We start from the raw sequence: 23,658 nt of genomic DNA on the forward strand, positions 1-23,658 counted from the left end.
ATTGACTGGAATCCAGAAACAGACAGCACACCCGTGAGGTGGGGTTGTTGCTGTTGTTGTTGCTGTTGTTGTTGTTGTTGTTGTTGTTGTTGTTGTGTTTAGTTTGGTTTGAAGTGGGTAGACCCACTTCTAGTCCAGAACTTTGAGGTAGCATTACATATACCTTTAATCTGATCTTGAAGCAGGAAGACACACCTGTAATCTGGGCCACACCTTTTGCTGGAAGCCTATGCAAGGACATGGAAGAAGGAAGTTTTTTGCTTTCGGCCTGCTTGCTCTCACCTGGCCAGCAAATCCTTTCCTTCCCCGGCGTTAGAGTCCTACTACTTCAGAATTCCAGTGTCTGCCTAAAACTATCTGAAACATCCAGGCTCACTGACTGAGAAACTTCTGGATTCTTGGACTTGCCACTCAGACTCAGCTATTGTTGTCTTATCATGATCATAGCTGGAACACATTGTAACACAGTGGTTCTCAACCTTTCATACTGCATCACTTTAATACAGTTCCTTGTGTTGTAGTGGCCCCCAACCATGAATTTATTTTTGTTGTTACTTTATAAATAAAATTTTGCTACAGTTATGAATTGTAATGTAAATATTTGTGTTTTCCAGTGATCTAAGCTGACCCTAGTGAAAAGGTCATTCAGCTCCCAAAAGGGTAGAAAAGCACAGGTTGAGAACAACTGATCTAATAAATTTCCTCCTCACTCTCTAGGCTCCTTCTGTAAAGTTTGTTTCTCTAGAGAACACTAATTCTTATATGACAACGCTTTGGTTTTTGTTTTGTTTTTTTTTTTTTCATTCATTCATTAAACACATTAAAGAATACTGCTTTCAGTCCTTGAGGACCATCATGAAAATTCATGCCCCATTACACATGAGAGTAAAATTCTACATAAGAGCAAAACAGTTATTAATTAGACATTAATACATATTATATTATGGGTAAGAGTGGAACTAAGAAAACTCTCCATGAAATCAAAATGACCTTCCAATTTGAAAGCTGTAAGTAGATATGTTCATGTGTTCAGTTAAGGAAATGCTAACTGAAGGTAATGTTGATTTTGAAAATAAATAATAAATAATGAAGAAACTTACAGAAATGGAAAACAGCTTGTAAAAGTGCCATTTTCTCTGGAGAGCTCTGATTTTATCAACTGAACTACACCTTGTTGTTTATCTTAAATAAACAATCTTAATTTGCTCATTGCCAAGAAAATATTTGCTGGTTACACAAATCTGGATATCCAGAGATTGACAGCTGTCAGACATAATGCTTCATGAAAAAAAAGGTAGTTAGCTCGGTTTCCAACTCAACACAGTCGCTGTGCTTGGTTGCATAGCAGTCCTTCACACTAACGCCATATGTGTTATGCTGAAGATTCAAAAAAGGAGCAGTCATAGAAGTCATAGGTTGAGATTGAAGATAATTCAGTTTTTACTCAAAAGAAAATTAAAGGAGAGCAATGAATTTATTGAGAAGTACTTTAGGGAGGAAAGATTGAGCTGATGAAGGTGGCCGTGAGTTTACTAAAAGAAGATTTGGGTCAAATACAGACCGCCAAGGTCTAAACTGTCACTGACTGTATGTCCAACAAATTTTAAGTCAAACTTCAGGGTTGTAGGAAGATCATGGAAGGCTGGTAAATCTCTTGCTCTGTTACGTTCTTCTCTGTATTAGTGAGCTCTACACAGAACAATTTCTTGAGAGTACTGATATACAAAAGGAGCTCAGAGAAAGCTTGGGATGAGAACATCCACTCATCTTCAGTCAATAACATCAATTATTGGCCTGTACAAAGAAACAGGCAAATCAAAAGAACAGATACTTCTAAGTTTTAATTCATGAAGCTATGAAGATTTTTGACAAAGAAAACTAATTAAGATGGCCTTTGTAAAAATCATGCTTTAGTGTTGATTTCATAATTACTGTCACTGTCAATTTTTACCTTTCAAAAATGCATCTCAATTAATGGCTAGAAAACATAAAAACAGTAAGGCAGCTAATTTTTTTTCATAATTCCTTTAAAATGTTTGGTTACAATAGTGGACAGTGAGTTCATGCTTAGCACCATCTTGGTTATTATGATGCCCACAAAATAAATGCATCAGCTACCACTTTATTCCTAGTAAAAAGGAGTTTATCGTTTTACAGTTTGTGACTTCTGTAAGTAAAATTGTTTAGAATGCATGTACATATCCATTAAAATAATTGCAGCATGGTGGGATAAAGGTCCCAAGTCCTCTTTTTTTCTGCAGATTTTAATTTTCCAATTTACAGACCAATAGGAACTGTTTGTATAGTTGGTTCTTGCACAAAGTCTTTAGAAAATACTCATGAAATATATTCCTAGCAATGATTTAGCATTTATCAAATAACTGATTATAGCAGTGTTTGCTTCCAAGGTTTAGGTTTGGGGATCAAGAGGTTCTGAGCCTGGAAGAATTGTATTTCTTTCTGACTTACTCTGTGAGGAAAAGGTCACAGTAATGATTTGTGTTCTTTATTCTCTATTACAAAATGGTGACCAATCACTGTTAAATTGATGGTGTTTGTGTGTGTACTTGTTTATTTATGTGAAGGGTGTTCTGTCTCCATGTATTTCGGGGCTTCACATGCATGTGTGGTGAGCTCAGGCTCTAGAAGAGAGTGTTTGATCCCCTGGCACTGGAGTTAGAGGTCACTATAAACCATCCTTTGGTTGTTAGGGATTGAACCGATCCTTTGAAAGGGCAGTGAGTGCTCTGGAGCACTGAGCCACCTCCCAGCCTCTATTAAAACCATCTTAACACCTCGCTATGTAACTTCGGAATGCATGAGCTATAGTGACTCAGTTCTCATTTTAATAACATTTCATGGTTTTTTTTCTTTGTTTTCTTAACTAAATACAGAGTTAGAATAAATTAGAAAAAGCAGTCAAAGGTTTACATTTTCCAGCCGTACTTTATTTTCTGAAGATCTTCATGGTCATCATTTAAAATAACATAAATACTATCTCACTTTTGTCATGATAATAAATAATAAATTAGATATTTATTAATAATATATAATGTATTATATATATTCATAAATATAACAAAAAAGGATACCTGGTGTCAAAATAATATGCAGACATGTTGTTTGTTGCTACAGTCTCAATTTCTACTGAGACATCATCAGTCTTAGCCAGCCGTTTTTAACCAGAAGCACATACATCAAAACAAGAGAACAGCAAACAATATTTTGGCATTAGTATAAAGTAATGCTAACTTCAGTGACCCCCTGAATATGTCTCAGGGATTATCCTGGAGGTCAGCAAACCACTCATAGCTGTTAGCCCATGACATTTCCCTCATTGTCCAGAGGGTGGCAGTTGGTTTGACTCTGAGATAGGTGGCCTTATCTGGAGCAAAGCTCCTCTCGGTTTATCTTGAAGTAACTTCATAATTGCCAAGGCAGCATTTCTTTAGCAAGAAAATTATGTTTTTACTGGAACAATCTAGAGCTCCTGTTATTTCACTGGAGGAAAAACACATTACAAACTGTGTTAGTCTTAAATGCAATGGGAGCATTTACTTTCATCCATGTGTTCATTCACTACTAGTCAACAAATACTTTCCTCCTTTAACTTCCTTCCCTCCCTCTTTCCATTCATCCAGTCATCCCTCCCCTCCTTCTTTCCTTCCTTCCTTCCTGCCTGCCTGCCTGCCTGCCTGCCTGCCTGCCTTCTATCCTGAAAGGGAGTTATGTTGGCATTATAAGTGGCTTTTAGGTCAGCCTCTGAATCCAGCGATGATGTCACCCTAGGCGACAAGGACACTCTTGGGTCGTTGCCATGGCAATGGTGCTCATGATTATGTCACAGCCCTAGTAAAAGGCAGAAACCTCAACCCCTGTACTTTCTTTCTCTTTCTTCTCTTCCTCATTTCTCCCCAGTAAAACCTCTTCTAGTGGGGCTGTGTTGGTCTGGCGTGATCTGTCCATATACAAGCCGCCTTATAACACAACACTCTCCCCCACATCTCCCCTAAGTAGCCTTGGTTGTCTTTATGCAATGATTCTCTGCCTCTGCTCGTTGTCTTCTTGGATTCCATTGGTTCTTTTTGAGTGACATATAAAGACGAATTATTATAGCAATTCATGCCATTTGCTGAGTGAGTTAAGTTCAAAGGCATCTAAGAAAGCAAGAGAAGCTTCAATAAAGACATCTCCTTTCCTGAGTTGTTTCTTCCCTTGGCTATGGTACCTTGGTTAAGCATTGGGAAGGAAATTTGCTCTTGGTCAAGGAAAATTCAGATCAGGTACTTTTTAATATTTGTAAATGTAGAACCTGTCCTTTGGCACTAGTTTGGCTCACCAAAAGGGAAGAAGCACACATCTATGTTTAGAGAACTGCCAAGGGTGCGGATAGACTGGGTCTTGATTTTGGCCGTCTGCTTTGCCATTACAGAAGATTACTGTTTCTTTGTTTTTTGCTTTTTAATTTAAAAATATATTTATTCTTGTTTTATGTGTATGACTATTTTGCTTACATGTATCTGTGTACTACATGTGCCCTGTATCATTGGAATTCAGAAGAAAGCACCTGAACTAGCCTTGGAACTACAGATGGTGGTAAACCACCATGAAGGCGCTGGGAACTGAACCTGGGTCATCTATCTGCAAGAGCACTGAGTACTCTTAAGCACTGAGCTATCTCTCCAGTCTCAACTTCTGGGCTTTTTTCTTTTAATTGTGTGAGTCAGTAAAGACCACTATTTGCCTCGGCTATTTTGAAATTTCCATCATTCTCAAATAATTCTGATATTTGTCCCTCCCACTCCATACCAGTTGAAAAACCCCTAGAGAAGAAAAGAACTTTACTGAAATGCATCACACCTGAAAAACCTTCCTGACCACATTAACTTCTCCATCTTCTCTATGTTGCCATACTACCCCATAAATACACCAAACTAAGAAACTTAGCATCTTATGTTGATCAGCTCTGTTCTTATAGTTTGGAAATTTGACCTGCTTAAGAACAGGAATCGCCTCTCTGTCATCTTTATATCCAGCACAGTAATTAGTTCATAAGATATTCATTAAATCATTGTTAAATTTCCAGGGGATTGATGTGTGACAAAGGTCTTTCACCACTGGAGATTTCGGTTCAGTTTCGAGTGACCCACATAAAAGAGGATCACACCAATGGGTGACACTGCTGGGGAAATTTAGAGTGCTCTTCCTTATTTCTCTACCTCAAGTATGGTTCCAGAGAGGAGCTGGGCCTCTAAATAAATAATGATGAAGATCATGATTGATGATGATGATGATGATGATGATGATGATGATGATGATGATGATGATGATGATGATGACGACGACAATCTCCCAGCCTATTCAACTTCAGCTGTGTGGTCATGGTTTCTAGACCACCACAGGAAACACTGACTCCCAATAAGGAATGAGGAAGCCTACTGATCTTATTAATCTCATGATTGTATCCCTGTTCTGTGCTTTTTGTTTGATTGGCTGGTTGTTTTGCACTTTCCATTACGTGTGGTATTAAATCCAAGCATTTACACACTCCATTTGAAGTATTGAGTAATTTATGCCTTCCTGTGGGGAAATTGACATCCTGTTGTACTGTTTCAATGCTAACAAAGTGTGTGTGTGTGTGTGTGTGTGTGTGTGTGTGTGTTCGCACACACATGCAAGTGTGTGTAGCCGAGAGCCCAAGAGGCTCACTATACCTCCAGCTCCTTCTGTCACCGGTCAAACACATAAAGGTAGTTATTTCCAGAAATTCACATCAAAATAGAGGCCTTCACTAACATTTTTTTATAAGCCACACCTCCATCAGAAACTTGGGGTTGAATGCTTCTGACCTCAGGAAACATACACTCTCCAAGACTTTCTTCAGTTTTCATGCTGTGAGCACAGCTAACAAAAACCAACTGCTATCCCCACCCAGAATAACTTGTACTGAAAACAAACTCATTGACAGGGATGTTCGTGAACCCACACACTTCCACTGGGAGACTTGCTCTAACACACGCAAAGCAAAGAGTTATGAGGCTCTGTCAGAAAGACTTCTCTCAACCCATGTTAGCAGTGTAGGATTCATTTCTGGTATAAATCTTCATCAGAAAGTCAAATCTGAGGTTCCAGCCGCCCCAGAGAAATATCTTAACCCAATGCAATGAAAAGTATTTTCCACTGAGCAACACTGAGAATTGTGCCCTCTTCATTCACTATGCAAAGCATGAAGGCACTGGCATGAGAACACTGAAACTGAGGACTCAGGATGGCATCTTACTTTAAATAATTCAAGGGAAATGGCTTTATTTTGCATTGCATTGGGCTTGAAGTGTCTTATAAATCTGACTTTATTTCCTTTTAAATGGTGTAGAATATACAATCCAATTTCACTTGTTACATATACAAAACCTTGTTACTGACAAGTGTTTTTCCTATTTTCTTTATTTTGTTCGAATCGAATGCAAATTATAATATAAAATGCTTAACAAGCATAAATCCCGTGGGTGATATGGCAAATAAGAGAGCAACGTGAGTAACCTACCATCCTACTTAATGAGGATACTATGACAATTTTAAATCACTGACCGTCTACCTCCAAGAGCTACTCATAAGCAGATGATCACCAAGGAAACCAGTGCTAGGTGGACGGTTTTAGCCCACTATGGAGACATGGAGCTGCAGTGAAACCATGAGTTACCTATTGGGTAACATGTAGATGTTATTAGAGTCCCCACCTTCACACATTGCAGACTCTGAGAAAACAAACTCCCTCTCTGACTAGAATGCTTCCCAGCATGTGTTTCCCAACTAAAGAAATACCTTCCCACCCAACACTCTTATTTTTAAAAACATTTTTAAAGTTTTTTAAACAAATACAGGATTTATTTGCTTCATTGATTTACCTATTTTTTTACCTAGAAGTGAAAAGAGCTAATGAGTCTGAATTTTCTTTTTATTAAATTATTTTTATTTACATTCCAAGTGTTGTCCCCTTTCCCAGTTCCCCCTCCCAGAATTCTTCACCCCACCCCACCCCCCTTTGCCTCTGAGAAGGTGCTCACACACACACCCATCCCCCTCACCCATCCCCACCCTCAGCATTCCCCTTCCCTGGGGCATCAAGTCTTTACAGGATTAGGTACATCCTTTCCTACTGAGACCAGACAAGGCAATTCTCGGCTACATATGTGCCAGGGCCCATGAACCAGCCCATGTATACTCTTTTGTAGATGGCTTAGCTTCTGGGAGCTCTGAGGGGTCTGAGCTAATTGATACTGTTGTTCTTCCTATGAGGATGTCATGCTCTTCAGTTCCTTCAATCTGTCCCTTAACTGGGATCCCAGACCTCAGTCCAATGGTGGGCTGTAAATATCTGCATCTGTCTTAGTCAGCCTTAGTCATCTGGAAAATGCAAATCAAAACTACCTTAAGATTCCACCTTACATCAATCTGAATGGCTAAGAACAAAAACTCAAGTGACAGCACATGCTGGAGAGGATGTGGAGAACGAGGAACAGTCCTCTATTGCTGGTGGGACTGCAAACTGGTACAACCACTCTGGAAATCAACCTGGCAGTTCCTCAGAAAATTGGAAATAGTTCTACCTGAAGACCTGTACCACTCCTGGGCATATACTCAAAATATGCTTTACTATATGACAAGGACACATGCTCCATCATGCTCATAGCAGCCTTCCTTATAATAGTCAGAAGCTGGAAACAACCAAGATATCCCTCAACCAATGAATGGATACAGAAAACGTGGTTCACTTACACAAGGGAATATTATTCAGCTATTTAAAACTATTTTTAAGAACCTCTGGTTATAAAATGTGGATTAATGAATATTACCCTTAAAAGGCTTCAAGAGATAGCTATCCTATTTTAATGTTAAATTAACTTGGCTGCATTTCATCTCAGATAGATGGCAGTTATCAAGATAACTAAATAAATCCTTTAAGTATCCAGCTCATGAAATATTTATGGTACGTGGGTCTTCCTCTAAGCCTTAGGTTGGACTCTGCAGGTAAGAACACTGGCTAAGGTGCTCATTCTAATCTTTGGCCTCTCATCTTATATGACAGTAGACATCATCATTGTACAATTTACTCAAAATAAAATTATTCTACTGAGAAGAATATGAAGAAAAATCTCAGTAATTAACTTTACATTTACAAGATGAGAGAAATCTGAAACAAATTATTAAACTTAAGAAACTCAGGAACACAGTTTCACAAAATAGCAAAAGTATAACAAATATTCAAGTCTTAAGTGTGGTTATTGAGTTAATGATGGAATCACCTCATAATGAAAACACAAAAGGAACATGGTGTGCGACACTCCAGAGAGAATAGTCTGAAGTTAGTACCAAATGGCATCTTATAAAATCATAAGTTCTTCCTAGAAAATGCACTGAATGGTGTAGGCATTTATGCAAGACTGGGCTCATTGTTTTCACTGGTGATAGAAAAAACAACAGATATAGGATAGCACCCAGGGCAAATGTGGGAACCTGTTCACCAGCTCAGGGCTGTTCTGCTGCAGTGGTATTGTGTAAACTGCTGGTCTGAATCATGTTAATGCCATGAGCCAGACACATTGTCAGTTATCACCCTGGTGGTCACTAACATTCTCGAGTGAATGTATTAGACGGAATAATGCCTTAAATAGATGTTCTTAGCCTGAGGAATTCTTCACTAAAACTGTAGGTTATTTTAGTCACAGGAGTAGTCACATTATTCTATCCTTATCCCTGTATGTTTTGTGTCGTATGCTATATTACAGTACATAAAATGAGAATCTGAGAAAATGTATTAAAGGAAATATATACTCTTGATTCATGCGAAAAATATTAAAACTGTAAGAACTGCTTGTTTAAGAATAATACCATTTCAGAGTAAATTTAAAGTTTTTATCAAACGCTCTTTAGAATGTTCAGCCAAAGCCCACAGCAAAGTTTAGTACAGTCTGAGGTTTGGAAGGCTGACATTACTGTCAGAAGGGCTGAAACAGTGTACTTCATGACATTAATATACATCCAATATTTAGCAATTGGACATCCATTAGGGCAAATCTAGGAGTGATGAGCTAAGTTATTTCAGACCTCTGGTTTTCTCTGTGGTGCCAAAGCTGCTGGGCAAGTGGAATCCACAAACATGAAATTCTCAAAAAGCCATTAATAGGAATGTCTCAGCTCCATTGTGTTTGCTCCCTTCCTGTTCTGGTTGTGCTGATCCACTGGTCAGTGCTAATAGAAAGATGCTCTCACTCTGCGGCCCTTCAGGGGCTGTGGCGGACGGTGATTGCTTAACAGGAAAGCCGCACTCTCGCCCTCAGCTGTGCACAAGAGGCTTCGGAATCTGGCCAACTGTTGAAAATTAGAGCAGAATTAATTTTACCACAGAATATCACACAGATCTTTATGAACTATGTGGAAAAGATAGAAGAGTTTTAGTCTTTAGTCTTCCAGCAGCTAAAAAATAAGGCAATGTAATAGGTCACAGATCATAAAGCATTGTTCTTTTAGATTCTCTTTGCTATATAAATAACAATGAATCCAAAATTACATATATAAATATTCTTCACTTGAGGACCAAAGTTGAAATTGTAGGTTGTGCTCTAAACAGTACAAACCGGGATTTGCAGAACGGTTTTCTGTATTTTCCCCTCTCTACAACATACATCTGACATTTTATTACAAAAATGTCCTCAAATATACATCATCTTTTAAACCTCCTTATTCTATGTAATACATACTATAAGTATCTTTGTATATCAATAAATATAACTTTACGCACTACTTGTAATTGCTGCAAAGCTCTAAAACTCCAGTCATGTGAGGAAATTCAGGATTGTTAAATAAGATTTATCAAAAGTCCACAGTGATAAAGACTGGATAAATTCCCTGAAAAAATATATATATACTGCATATTAGAACAAGGTTTGTTATTTCTTTTGATTTTGCATTGTTTTGATGAAGACAAATTAGTAAACTGTTAGGCTGAGATAGTCCCCTAACCTCAGGCCACATCAGGTAGGCTTCCACCCTTCTTCCTTTCCTGTACGGTATCAGACAAGAGAGTGGCAGAGGAGAAAGCGGCTCTCACCATTAACACAGTAGCTTACAACCACGGCCTGTGAATGCAGCATCTGATCTGTGCTTGTGCAAATGAGATGCTGTCATGTCTTCTTAAAGAGCCCAGAAACGGGAACGAGAGGACAAATGATCACAACTTATGAATAGTCATTCTCCCTAGAGTAGAACCTTCTAGTTTGAAACAGATAAGACTTATGAGAAAGAGTTCCTGGTGAAATCCACAGAAACAGGCTAAAGTAACCCTGGTCATGATTCCAGTCAAGGGGAATGCAGTTCAATTCCAAGATAATGATCTATGCACCTCCCAGGACAACATGCCTCCCCAGGGATGTCACTGATTGCTAAAAAGACCACAATACACACACACACACACACACACACACACACACACACACACACCACACACCACACAAATTCAATTCTCAGAAGTTTGTCATCAATCCCCACCTTGTATCCCTTTGTTCTCATCCGTGCAGAACTGCATCTTGCTGTAGAACTTTCCTCTACCACCTTGCACATTTGCCAAGAGCCCTAAGCCTTAGCACTCTCCCCATCGCCTGCCTAGCCAGGTAGGACATGCCAAGCCCTGCTGAGGTTAGTTTCTTTTGGCTTCATGACCTTCCTGGCTGGCTCAGATATCTTATCCCCACACGTAGGCACAGGCTGATTCAAGCAGAAAACTTGCCCCCTTTTCAAAAAGGCTGACTCAGCACCCATCCCTTCTTGGCAGGTTCTTCTCAGTGTAGCCTGCAGGCTGAGGGAAGTGTGACTTGCTTTGCTGGTTTCCTGGGCCCAACTACTAAGATCTTCATTTCCTTAAAGAGCAACCCCAGCAAGACAAAATCCTTTTTCCCAAAGTTCTCTAAGTAATTTTTTGTCACCCTTGTCTCAGTCATCTTTAAGAACTCTCTACTGCCAGCCAAAGTTGGGTAATAATAAAATTAAGTTCTTTCCTGGAACACAGAGATCCAGACTTTGTGCTTAAGTGCTTTATGCCACGTTATTTAATTTAATCCCCCAAATGACTACAATGCGCAAGTATGTGGTGGTCAGATGAGAAAGAAAGAGAAGTGGAGCAACTTGAGCATTGTGGAGAGAGATAAAAGTGGAGACGCAAGGGCAGAGAGGAGTAGCCTGCTGTGAGGGCCAGCCCTGCCATCTGGGGCCATGGTGAGGTCCCAGCCTGACTTGCTACTAAGGGGCATGAGTCCACTAGACTCCTAGTGGCTACATGACTGACCCTGCCCCTCATTGTATGCTATGCTCTGAAGAACTGGCTCCATTTCTCACAGGAGGCAACACTCAGGAAAGTGGGCCCTCCACCTCACCCAGGCAGCACAGTGGAACTGGCCCTGGGAGTGGGGGGCGTGGGTAGACAATCCTAAGTGTAGGATAGCTGACCCTGCTACTCTTCTGCCATAATATGGCACAGGCAAATAGGTGATATCCCCCTGTCCACCACCACCACCTCAGGCAGTAGGCAAAGCTACCCAAAGGATCGTGAGCTCAGGAGATCCAGTCCTGCCCCTCACCAGCTGTACTGCACTGCACTGCATGGCAGAGATGAGCCTGGTAGTGTGGGTGCAGGTGAGCCAGCCCTGAGCATGAAAGCTCGGAGAGCTGGCCCTGCTACTACTCTTCATCTGCCATCTGGTGGCATGGGTATGGGATAATGCCCTCCCCTTTCTTATCCCTCACCACCTGCAATAGTCAGGAGAGTGGACCTGAGAACATGAGAGCAGGAAAGGCCACTATAGCATTCAGGAGAGTGGTACCGGCTCCTTGACTGGGCAGTACAATGGAGCTGGCTCTGGAGAAATGGATGCAGGTGGCCTGGTGCCAAGGGCATGAGAGCAGGTGAGCTGCCTTTCACCAATGGCAGCATTAGGTGGCCTAGTGTTAGCAGTGCTGGAGAGTTCACTCTGGTGGTGCAAATAAGTGAAAGCCTGAACATTGACTAGCTCTGTTAGCAACCTGGCCCAGATCCAGGGCTCTGTTTGACACACCCCAAAATCTGTATTATCAGTGAACATTTGGGATTCGTCAAAAGGCCAGTCCTGCTGTTTCAAAGCTGCAGGATCTCCATGACACAAGGCAACAGCAGGATAACCAGGAGGAGCCGTGGTAAAGATCCATTATCGATGGTGTTACTGAAGCCAGAGATCTTGAACCACACCAATGACTCCTAGGAGTGCTGGGGAAGGTTGTAAGGTAAAGGGCAGCTCTGATGGGTAAAACTTGGGTGCATAATGGGAATATCACAACAAATCAATTTAAAGAGAAAGAAAGGAGGAAAAAAAGTTGGGGGTGGCTCAGGTGGTAAAGTCACTTACTACACAACTACAATGAAGTATGTTCAATCCCAAGAACCCACAAATAGGTAAAAGGAGAGAAACAACTCCACAAATTTGTCCATTGATATCCATATGCACAGTGGGGTACATATACACCCCATACATATACACACAAACATCATATACAGACCCATGTAGACACCTCTTTCTCTCTCTCTCTCTCTTCTCTCTCTCTCTCTCCCTCTCTCTCTCTCTCTCTCTCTCTCTCTCTCTCTCTCTCACACACACACACACACAGGATACTAAAAACAAGTAAAAATTTTTATAGAATTAAATGCCTTAAAAATTACTTTTGCCGAGTAATTTTTAAAATCAACAATATAAGACATTTTGTCTCAGTATGAAAACACTGAACAACTGAAAAATTCTTCCATATTTTGCATTTTTATAAACTTTAAATTTAGGAAAAATGTAGAGTTATAGAACTACTGCAAAAAGGCTATAAATATTTCCCACCCAACCCAACTCAGTTTTCCTATGAAAGACATCTTCTATTTTATGGTACACTTTCCATACCCGTTGATTCAATATCAGGTTAGCAACATCAATTAAGGTTTCTGCCTAATAATGGCTTATATTTACTTTCTCTGTTTTGCAGCATTGAGGATTGAACCCAAGGTCTTACAGGATACAAGAGCTCTATCACAGAGTCCAATCCCCAACCTATCCATTGACATTCCTTTTCAGTTTTTCAGTCTCCTTTTGCTTTTGGCAACCTTGACACGTTGGAAGGAGTCCTAACTATATTCTGGTATGGCTCCCAACAGAGCTTTGGCTTAGAGTTTTCTATCCCCATGATTAAGTTGAAACATTTTAAAGTATCTTTTTTTCTTTATTCCTTAAATCTTAATAGTGATTTGAATGGTTATTAAATGTCTCCGTCAGTCTGGGTAAGATTGAAGTAGCTGACAGTGTCCCAGCTGCAGTCAATTTAAGCTAATGTTTCAGAGGAAATTGCCAATCCATGGGAGCTCTAAAATTAAGCTATTCTTTCTCATACTCAGACATGAAAAGTCACATTGACAATTTTAGTTCAATGAACCTCAACTATAACACAACAGTGAATTCAGGTTGAGGCAATTATAACCCCTACCTTGGCAGGGAGTTACTTTTAGTGAAGTTCATTTTATTCTTTTTAAATAACTAAATTATATATTTTGATAATGCTCTCTTCTAAATCACTCATGGATTGGAGAAAAAACAATAATAAAAAAACTATTTTCCAAGTGTCTTAAAAAATAAGGGTGTCCTTAAACTATGAACGGTCATAAGCCATTTTGAATTTATAATAATTAACTAAGTTTAGGAAATTTAATAAATGGGTAAGTGTAAAAAATTTAGCAAGTGAAAGGAAGAAAGTCGACTCTATTAATGCCTACTGAATCAGTAGTAGGTCTTTTTTTCGTATTAGATGATGGACAAAATCTATAGGGCTCCCGAATTTTTAATGTTTACTCACGAATGCATTTAATGTACATGACTTTTTGTCTGCACACATGTCTGTGCACCACTCACTTGCCTGAGTCTCCTGAAGGCCAGAACAAAGGATTGGAGTCCCTGAGACTGGAATTACAGACCACTCTGAGCTGCCTTGTAGGTATTGCAGTCAGTCCTCTTAAATACTTAGCCATCTCTCCAGCCTCAGGAGTCCTGGATTTTATCCAAACTTTCATGAAGTACTTTAATAACTATGCACTAAGTTGCTATTTTTCTCTAATCCTAAATACAAAGGCAACAAGGGAAAACACTCGGCATAAGTTCTCACCAAGTTCTCAAGGGAAAACTTGTCCTGAGATGACCTTGGAAAGATTAACCTGATGGAGGTGAGGTGGAGAATACTCAGGCAGGCAGTGCACAGGCCCAGAGCAGGAAGACACTGTAACTCCCTGCCAAGATAACTAGGCTCGTTGCTGTGAAAATCACAAGGCCTAATTTTAAACAGCTCAACACACATGAGAAAGAAATATATTAAGAAGTTCAACATTCAGGGACACATTTCTAAAGACATAGGACATTCTGAGAATCTAGATCCTGTGGCTTATTCCGAGAACTCCATAATCATATTACAGAAAAAAGGATGCCTGTGGTGCAGCTCAGTGTCCAAGTGCTTAGCCTGAACAAGGCTTTGTATTTGATCCCCATCAGTTTTGAAGAAAAATAAAAATTTACAAAGAAAAATGCCAGAGTAAATGTTTACCAGGGAGGGCACAGGTGGCTGTGGCCCCTTAGCAATATTCCCTTGGGCAGACCCACAAACGCTTTATTAACAGAAGCCAACTTTCAGTAAAGCAGTAGAAACAAAATACTTGATAGGAGCTCTACACTCTTGATCTATGCCCTTAATCCAACATTTCCTCTTCTTGAAGCAATTGAGTGCATGTTTTTCATAGGTCAATGTCTGACACTAATGCTCACTTCTGAATCTGTGAGAACAGCAGTCTAAGGACTGAGCAGAGAGGAGTGGGTTCCCTTTCTTGAGACCCCTCTTTCGAGCTGTCCTCTCTCTACAAGCCTATTTCTATCTCAAATAAAACAAGCAGCAAAACAAAAAACAAAAGCAAATAATTAGGCCTTCAAAATGATGCTTCATCCTCGAAGAGGTTCTTAACCTTCCTAACGCTGTGACCACTAATATAGTTCCTCATGTTGTGGTGATCCCCAACCACGAAATTGTCTTTGTTGCTACTTCATAACTGTCATTTTACTATTGTTATGAATCGTAATATAAATATCTGATATGCAGATATCTGATGTGCCTCCAAAGGGGTTGTAAACCATTTAAAGTTTAAGCACCAAACATTTCTAGGCAGTGATTCAAGTAAGGATTTATCCCAAAGATCAATTAAGAAAGGGATGAAAACCATGTACCTTCAATGGTGGCACATAAATGTAATCCCAGCACCTAGGGATCTAAAGCAGAAAGATCCCAATTTCAAGGCTAATCTGGGCTACATGGAAAGATATGATAAAAAGAAGGAAGGAAGGAAGGAAGGAAGGAAGGAAGGAAGGAAGGAAGAAAGGAAGGAAGGGAGGAAGGAAGGAAGGAAGAAAAGAAGGGAGGGAGAGTCAGAAAGGAGAGGACATGAGAACCTTATCTATTCTAACCATTCACTTAATTAATGAAAGAAAATGTCAGACTCCGGAAATAAAAACAATGTTTTAAAAATGATTTAGAAGTTTCCTCTGATAATATCGCAATTAACATGGAAGAATGAACATACCTGTTGAGAGCTGATACTTATAGGTTGTTTTAAAACAATCCACGTGACACTCTCAAGAAGAGGTGGAACCGTCAGAGAACCAGGGTATGTCCAGTAGTCCCAGGATGACGGAAGCAAACATAAGGGGTCAAAATTTGTGAACCGTGTTTGTTTACCCTGGAGAAGGGAATTGTTACAGATTACAAATAAGATAGCTACACACACACACACACACACACACACACACACACACACACACACTCACACACACACACTCACACACACACACTCACACACACTCACACACACACACTCACACACACACACATTCACTGTGTGATTATTTACTATCATCCATTAATATTTTAATAAAACAAATGTGTTTTAATTCAAAAAAGAACAAATATAGTGTGAATTTTATAAATTTATTTAAGAAGGACAAGAGAATGAGATATACCTAGGAGTCAACAGGTAGAGAGGCAGGGGGTCATGAGTTCAATCCAGTAAGAGTAACAGGCTAGTATGAAATATGGAGAAACAGGCTAGTATGAAATATGGAGAGAGGTCCCAGGAAGAGTCTTATTTTATGTAAGTAGTATTTTAAGTAAATTATAATTTAAGTCTTTTTTAAAATAAGAGTATGTACGGTATTAGTACTTAAATCTGCATAGACTTATTGGTGACTACTTCAGATAATATCAGGCTCTTCATCATTCTGAAAATAAATTATTTCTGCAGTCTGGATCTAGTAAGTTGAAGCTTGTTTCAAAGAAGGAAGGATATGGCATGTCTACTGTGTAAGTATTCAAAATTCAGGAGAGTAGAAAGATGTTGGTTACTAACGAGCAGTAATTAATTTTACCTTTTCCTTAATGGAATCCAAAATGTCCGTGATCTTTTGCAGTTGAGGATTGTGTTCCCCAATCTAAAAGTGTAAAGTTTCAAAACAGGCATAATTACAGGAGTAAACAAGCAGCAAGCATTTCATTTCAATCCTACTTTTCACTCTTCTCTAGAAGCCATAGTCAGCTCAAAGCCTACCTGACGAGTTGACTGTGCCAGAAGAGTCTGAACAAGATGGCATTGTGGGGATCCTAGACTGCACTGCAGGTTGGCGCCAAAGCTGGTAGTAATAGCTTCGCGTGTCTCAGACATGCATGTGTGTGGGTGGGTGTGCACGTATGAGAGTATCAACCATACACATGTGGATGCTCGAGGAGACCAGAAGAAGGAATCAGATTCTCTGCAGCTGGAGTTGCAAGCCCTGGTAGGCGATCTGGCTAGGGTCTGAACTCCGATCCTCTGGAAGAGCAGCAAGCACTCTTAATTGCTAAGCCGCATTTAAGACGCAGGTTTACTTGAGAGAAATCCTGCTTAGGAAAGTGACTATTAAACCGCTCAGATCCAGACCGGCTGGGCTGCCCTCAAATCTTCCATGAAATCTTAGATCCCTTACTCGCAGTCTAAAGTTTAGTGCCCCCCCCACCCCCCCACCCCCACCCCCCACCCCCCCACCCCCCACCCCCCCAAGCTGGGGACCGAACCCAGGGCTTTGCGCTTACTAGGCAAGCGCTCTACCACTGAGCTAAATCCCCAACCCCCCTAAAGTTTCTTAAAGTCCCAAAATCGAGGGGTTCCACCTGGAGAGCATATGCATTGTAAATACACAAATCCACCAAATTTACACCTTTCATTAATAGGAACATTTTCAATCTACTAAAAGGTTTAAGACCCTGTAAGAGTCAAGCATCTTATGCCATCCTTGGATCCTGTTGCTAGCGGCCAGATTTCATGGATAAAATCCTGGCTGCCTCTGCTTGGCACACCATTCCCAGTGTCTGCCTCTCAGTGCCAGTTTCACAAGTTACAACATCACTCAGATAATGTAGCATGGAAATTGTGCACGCCCTGTAAGAAACTGTCTCCAGGCGAGATGGCTGAACTTGTTGTTCACATGCAAATATTAGAAAAGAAGTGTCGTACTCTGTTTTTTTCTTCAAAACAATTGATCAGTATTTCTGAGATGCTTTGCCAATGTGATCAAGCAAATGCCTCAAGAATCATGAAACTGAATATTCCTCTGTTCTAGGGCTCTAAATGTTGAAATCAGGAACCAGAAGACCCTAGGTTTCTTTGGATTTCAGCTGTTCTCCTGCTTTCTTGCTGGCATGGCGGTTGCTACTCACATACTCGACTGGCAATTCAAAAAAAAAAAAAAGTGACTCTTTCCCCAAAATATTACGGAACGTTTTAGTGTTCACTTCAAAAGAAAAATACTAGATTTAGAGCTAGTTTGCTTTTGAAAACTAGTTAAATAGCTATTTCAAATCAAACAGTAGACTCTCACCTGTAGAAATACTCCCAGGACAGCCAGCCCATCGGACTCATGAGCTGCCTCTACAAAACTGGGGTATTTGTCTGAATTCCAGTGGACAACATGCAGCTGAAATAAAAACATACAAAATAGTTCAGACATTTGAATAAGGATAACAAAAAATGGAAATGCTAACTAAGTATCGACGTAACCGTCTGACACTGAATGTTCAGGTGCATAACGAATTCTTCATCCAGACACTGACTTCATTCCCCTTAATCTACTCCAGTTGCCCATAGAGCCCACCGAGGTACCTGAGCTCTACAGGTACAAGAAGTCAACTTCCTATGAAGTGACAGATGAAGGAAATAAGGTTGCACTTGAAGCTGACCTGTTAGATGGTCCTTATTGCAGTCTCTCACTTTTGTGGCTGGGGAATTTGCATTCCCCTATGACAAACTATTCAAAATCTAGTCATATGCTTTTCTTCTTAGATCATTTGTACTGTTAAATGATAACCTCATACATTTGTGCAGTAGTTTGTTTTTACAGGCAGTGTTCTGGTGTGGGGGTACACCATTCCCATGCTCATACTGAGCTGACTGACCGAGGCAGTGTACATTTTCTACCTTATATAAATAGACTCAGAGCTTTTGCCAAGAACAAGGTATGATTGCCGTGGGTCAAAAAGTCATAGGTATCCAAGTGAGAAAAAAGGCAGCTGGTGCTAGGAAGGAGGGAGAGAGAAGTTTGAGAACTTGAGACTCTTGAAGAGACTCTGCCTACTTTACAACTTCATTCTCACACAAGCAGAAATTTGCGAAACCCAAAGAGCGCCTACTTGTTAGACCACATGAGCACTAGAGTATCCCAAACACAGAGGAATATGAAAGCAGGCAGAGTAACCATGCTGACTACCACTTCAGTTCTGCTTGAAAGGACAGAAAGAAGTCAAAGGGCGATATGTCATGCCTAGAAGATTTAGTTCCTATGGTAATTGCTGCAGGCGGGGGCCATGTTGTTACAAGCAAGGACCACCAGGGACCACCTCAGATAAGAATCCTTATGGATCTGCTTGGCAATTCAACAAGGGACACTCAGTCAGCCTTCATGCTCAATTCACCCTCACAGCCTATTGTCACAGAGACAATTTAGTGTATTCAAATAAAGACTTCCATCTCCATCCTTCAAAATCTTACTCCACATCTTACAGGTAATTAGTATGAAGAGTTTCTGGGTTAGATAAGAATTATCACACATAGTCAACTATAAAACTATAAAATAGTGCAAAAACCATGTATAATAAAGGGATACAAAGCAATATCCAGACGGAAACATACAAAGGTGGATTCTGAATCATGCTGGTGTGAGATAGTTGGGGGAGGAAAGAACCCGGAAAACATGATGATGAAACAAGACTCCCATGGCTTCAGAGAGATAAGAACATTCCACTATGGGGATGGGCCAAGGGAGAGTGCACAAGTTGTTTCAGATGGCTCTGTGCCAGTTACAAAAACTCCTTAAATAGCGTACTTAGTGAGAAATGGCATCGGTGGATCAGGAACACAACTGGCGTTAAAAACAAGTGTATAAATACAGAGAAGGGAGTCTCCTGTGTAGACGTCCTTTTACTGGCTAAGCAACAACTGTTTGAAATATGATAAGAAAACAGAACAAGAAAATCTGTTTTTAAAAACTCTCCCACATAGCCTTACAATACCTTTCTAGAAAAATTGGTATCACTTATATATTGGGGTGTTTTTTTGCATTAAAAGTAAATAAATTAACACACCCATACTTCCTAACAGGGACCTTGATTTGAGATGAAGGACAAGAAACTAGCCCTCACAATAATCCGAATAAGATTCTTCCCACATGGCGTAGTAGCATACATCTTTAATCCCAGCATTTGATCACCAGCAGATACAGGTAGATTTTTATAAAATTTAGGTCACCCTAATCTATACAATGAGGTTCAAACTAGCCAGAGTTACATTGTGAGACTCTGTTTAAGAACAAAAACAGAAAACAAAAAACAAAAAGAAAAGATGTTTCCTTTTTGGTGAAGTTTTCTAAATAATAGTATTATTTAACTTAAGTATTTTTAAGCTGAATGTTTGTGATATGCAAGTATGCTGCCAAGTACTAGGACAAAATTCTACTTCGAATGTGGAAATCTGATTTATGTTTCTCCTACATTTATATATTAGCTTTTCATCTGTCCTGAGAGCATTAACTTACAAAAAGAAACTGGCTCCCAGTTTGAAAGTTCTCAGTATATGCCCTTGACTTTTTGCTCTATGGCACAGTAGCATATCACAGTTGCAGTGCCTGGGAGAGCAAAACTGATCACCTCATAGTGAAGAAGTAAAAACAAAGAAAAATGATGGGGCAAGATCCTACATGGTAATGACCTATGGACTTCCTCTGAGGCCACTCCTATCAGAGGTTCATCAGCCTCCTGATAATACTACCCAGGGAAGGAAGCCTTAGATACATGGGCTTATGGGGGATAGCTCTGACCTAACATACAACAGTGATGGATAAACCATAACTAAGTACACTTTTCAATATGGACGACTAGCCTTCTCTTTATATTTGCATGTGTATCAGTTACTTTCTGTCACTATGATAAAGCACCATGACTTCCTCTTTAACATTCTGGTTTGTCCACTGGACTGAGCACAGGGTCCCCAATGGAAGAGTTAGGGGAAGGACTGAAGGAGCTGAAGGTGTTTGCAACCCCATAGGAAGAAAAACAATATCGACTAAATGGACCTGGCCACCAGAGATCCCAGGTACTAAACCACTAACGAAAAAGTACACATGGAGGGACCCATGGCTCCTGCTGCATATGTAGCAGAGGATGGCCTTATCTAGCATCAATGGGAGGGGTGGCCCTTGGTCCTGTGGAAGCTTAATGCCCAAGTGTAGGGAATGCTAGGGCAATAAGGTGGGGGGGATGGAGGTACCCTCATAGAGGCAGGGGGAAGGAGTATGGGGTAAGGGGTGTGTGGAGGGGAAACAGGGAAAGGGGACATTTGAAATGTAAATAAAGAAAATAACCAATACAAAAGACAAATAAAAGAAAAGAAAATTCTAGTTTGTAACCACAGCTTGCTGAACTCTGAACCTTGATCTAGGCAAGTCCCATTGATATGGCCTACCAAGTATGTCATGGACCTCTCCAGTGTTTTCACACTCCTGCCCAAATTACCATCGCTGCTCACCTCAACTCTTTCATGGTCAACTACTTTGTCTCCCTCCTTCAACATATGCCCCACAGCAGTCGGTTCTCCAGTTGGCAGTGAGATATGTTTTTGATAATAGAAACCAGAACAGGTCTTTGCTCTGCAGGACAGGGTCCACTCCTCTTTCTCTCTTGTCAGCACCAGTCCTATATAAAGACAAGCCTTTCTCTCTGTGAGCAGTCTGACCTCATTCCTATTTCACAGCACTTTTCCTTACTATTGCCGTTCCACAGCCTAAGAGTACACAAGAAAGGATCCATGGCTCCCGGAGTCTAGATTTTTCTCACAATGCTTTTTCCTTGGCCATTTGGCTCGACTTACATACCATTCTCAAGAAGCCTTTCCGAACCCAAGGCTCTCCAGATTCCCCGCTATCACTGTTGACTGAGATTGACTACCTATCACTTTACCCCTCTCTCGGGAGGACAGACCAGGTACTGCAACACAAAACACTTAGATAAAACTGAAATAACTGACAAAAAGGGCATGTTGGATGGCAACATCAAAGGCCAGGTATACATAAGTGTGGAAAAGGAATTTCATTTGCTGGATTTTCTTAGTAACAGAGCTATTCTGGGTATCTACCTCATCTCAGAGACCGAGAGAAGCTGAAGACAATGAATAAGGCCTGGTAACACTGAATCTTGTCGAAACAAATCACCAGCCAGGACTGTTTCACTGAGTCCTCACTGATACTTGGCTTTCATTTTTGGGTAAAGTTCAGTACTACTTAATGGTATTAAAATGAGGTACATCACACTCTGTCAAGCAGAGGATTACACTAGGCCAAATATTTCTAGTGAATGGTGTAATAACAAACAGGGGTACCTTGCCAGCAAAAACTCAAGCATGACAATGATCGTTAAGTTTGTGCTGCTTATCACTGTTCTGAACACTGAACAGAGGTTGCATTAGAAACCTGCAAATGCAATCTGGAGTTTGTGCCCTTACAGTTTATCCCTACCTGCCACTGCTCTCATGTATAGAATGTGAGTTTATTTATTTCTGATTATTCATCTTGATCAAAGTTGAGCAAAATACAAATATGTTTCTCTTCTCTCTGGCCTTTCAGAAAATCCAATAGATAAAGTTTAATGTCACAAGACCTGGGTAGTAAATAACCCATCATAGTGTTTCCTACATGGATAAATAACTTACTGTCTTCTGGTCTCTGACTTCCACCCCACACCCTCCAACAAGTACTTCTTGTTATTTTTGGTGTTATTGCCATTTGAATTTGTTTTACCAGCTAGAATCTTGCCATTTAATCCTAGGCTGCTGGCCTTCGAGTCCTGATGCTTTTGCCTCTGCCTCTCCAATGCTGGGATCCCAGGCATGTGACAGCATGTTAAGCTCAGTCTACTCATTTTCAATGTATAATAAACAGTAAGCTCTCAGGTTTGGTTTAAGGTTATGAGAGGCCCCGACTGAAGCTTTTCTGGGTTAATGAAACTGTTCCCTACACTGGGATGCCTGAGTAGCTGAGGCCCTACTGGGGCTATGGCAGGCTTCCCATGTTGATTAGGCAGTGTATGCAGCTTACCTCTGCAGCATACCTCACGCCATCCACCACATGCTCAGAGCCATGGTCGTCTGCTGACCCCCAGTGCAGATGGAACTGCCGCAACCTGTAGCTTCCAGTGAGAGGACCTCCACGCAGAACTAGATCCAGCACATTTCAAAGAGTTATGAAACAAATAAATCACACATTTATACATCCCATCAAATCCAGAATTTCCCCCTTTACAGATGTGCCATTCAGGGATACAATTTTGTATATACAAAGAGTGAAAAGGAAATAGAGAGCACCATTAAATACTTGGGAAAAGAAAACAGCACACCAGCAGACAGCAAAGAGAAAAGATTCGAAATTCTCAAAACTGAAAATCCACTCTGTTTACCTGGGGACAAGCCAGAGTTTCTGAGAAAGATTTTGAAGGGCAAAAACAATACCAACCAAAACAAACAAACAAATAAAAAAAAAAAAAGGAAACAGTTCGGTCTTAGCTTGGGAGAACCAAACAGATTGTATGATTAGATATAGGCTCTGTAGAGTGGTCTTAGACAAGCTCTACCTTCTAAGCTGCCAGTTACACATCTAACCAAAGATGAGAGGGATGTAACCCCCTAAGACTGATGTGAAAATAGAGGAAATGTGGTATGCAAGGCACTTGCCCTCACCTGGGACACACAGCACTAGGGATGTGCTACCCATTGCTACTGTGGCACGATTGTTGCTATAATCATAAAGACTGCCCTTATTCTCTATATTTGTAAGTAAGAAATTAAAGTACTTTTTAAAACTCCAAGATGTCTCTCTCACTTTGGTGAAGTAAATTTCAGTGTTTTCCCTCAGGAAATATTATCTCTAAGTTTGTGGTAATAAAATTATGTCACAAATATATAGAAACACTTTAATATAAAACAGTTCTAAACAAGGC

The 23,658-nt window shown here is 40.3% G+C and overlaps 1 protein-coding gene across 1 annotated transcript in view; it reads right to left on the bottom strand.

Annotated features, from left to right (window-relative positions):
• Positions 1-8,111: 8,111 nt before the first annotated feature.
• Car13 (carbonic anhydrase 13) overlaps positions 8,112-23,658 on the bottom strand; it is a 31,121-nt gene continuing 15,574 nt past the window's right edge. Inside the window, 5 exon segments of the mRNA NM_001134993.1 lie at positions 8,112-9,369; positions 15,674-15,829; positions 16,515-16,577; positions 18,000-18,095; positions 22,761-22,879. Of these exon segments, the coding sequence (NP_001128465.1) occupies positions 9,250-9,369; positions 15,674-15,829; positions 16,515-16,577; positions 18,000-18,095; positions 22,761-22,879 (554 nt within the window). The 3' untranslated portion in view covers positions 8,112-9,249.

The sequence above is a fragment of the Rattus norvegicus genome, chromosome 2 (genome assembly GCF_036323735.1).
Source record: "Rattus norvegicus strain BN/NHsdMcwi chromosome 2, GRCr8, whole genome shotgun sequence".
NCBI classification, from domain to species: domain Eukaryota; kingdom Metazoa; phylum Chordata; class Mammalia; order Rodentia; family Muridae; genus Rattus; species Rattus norvegicus.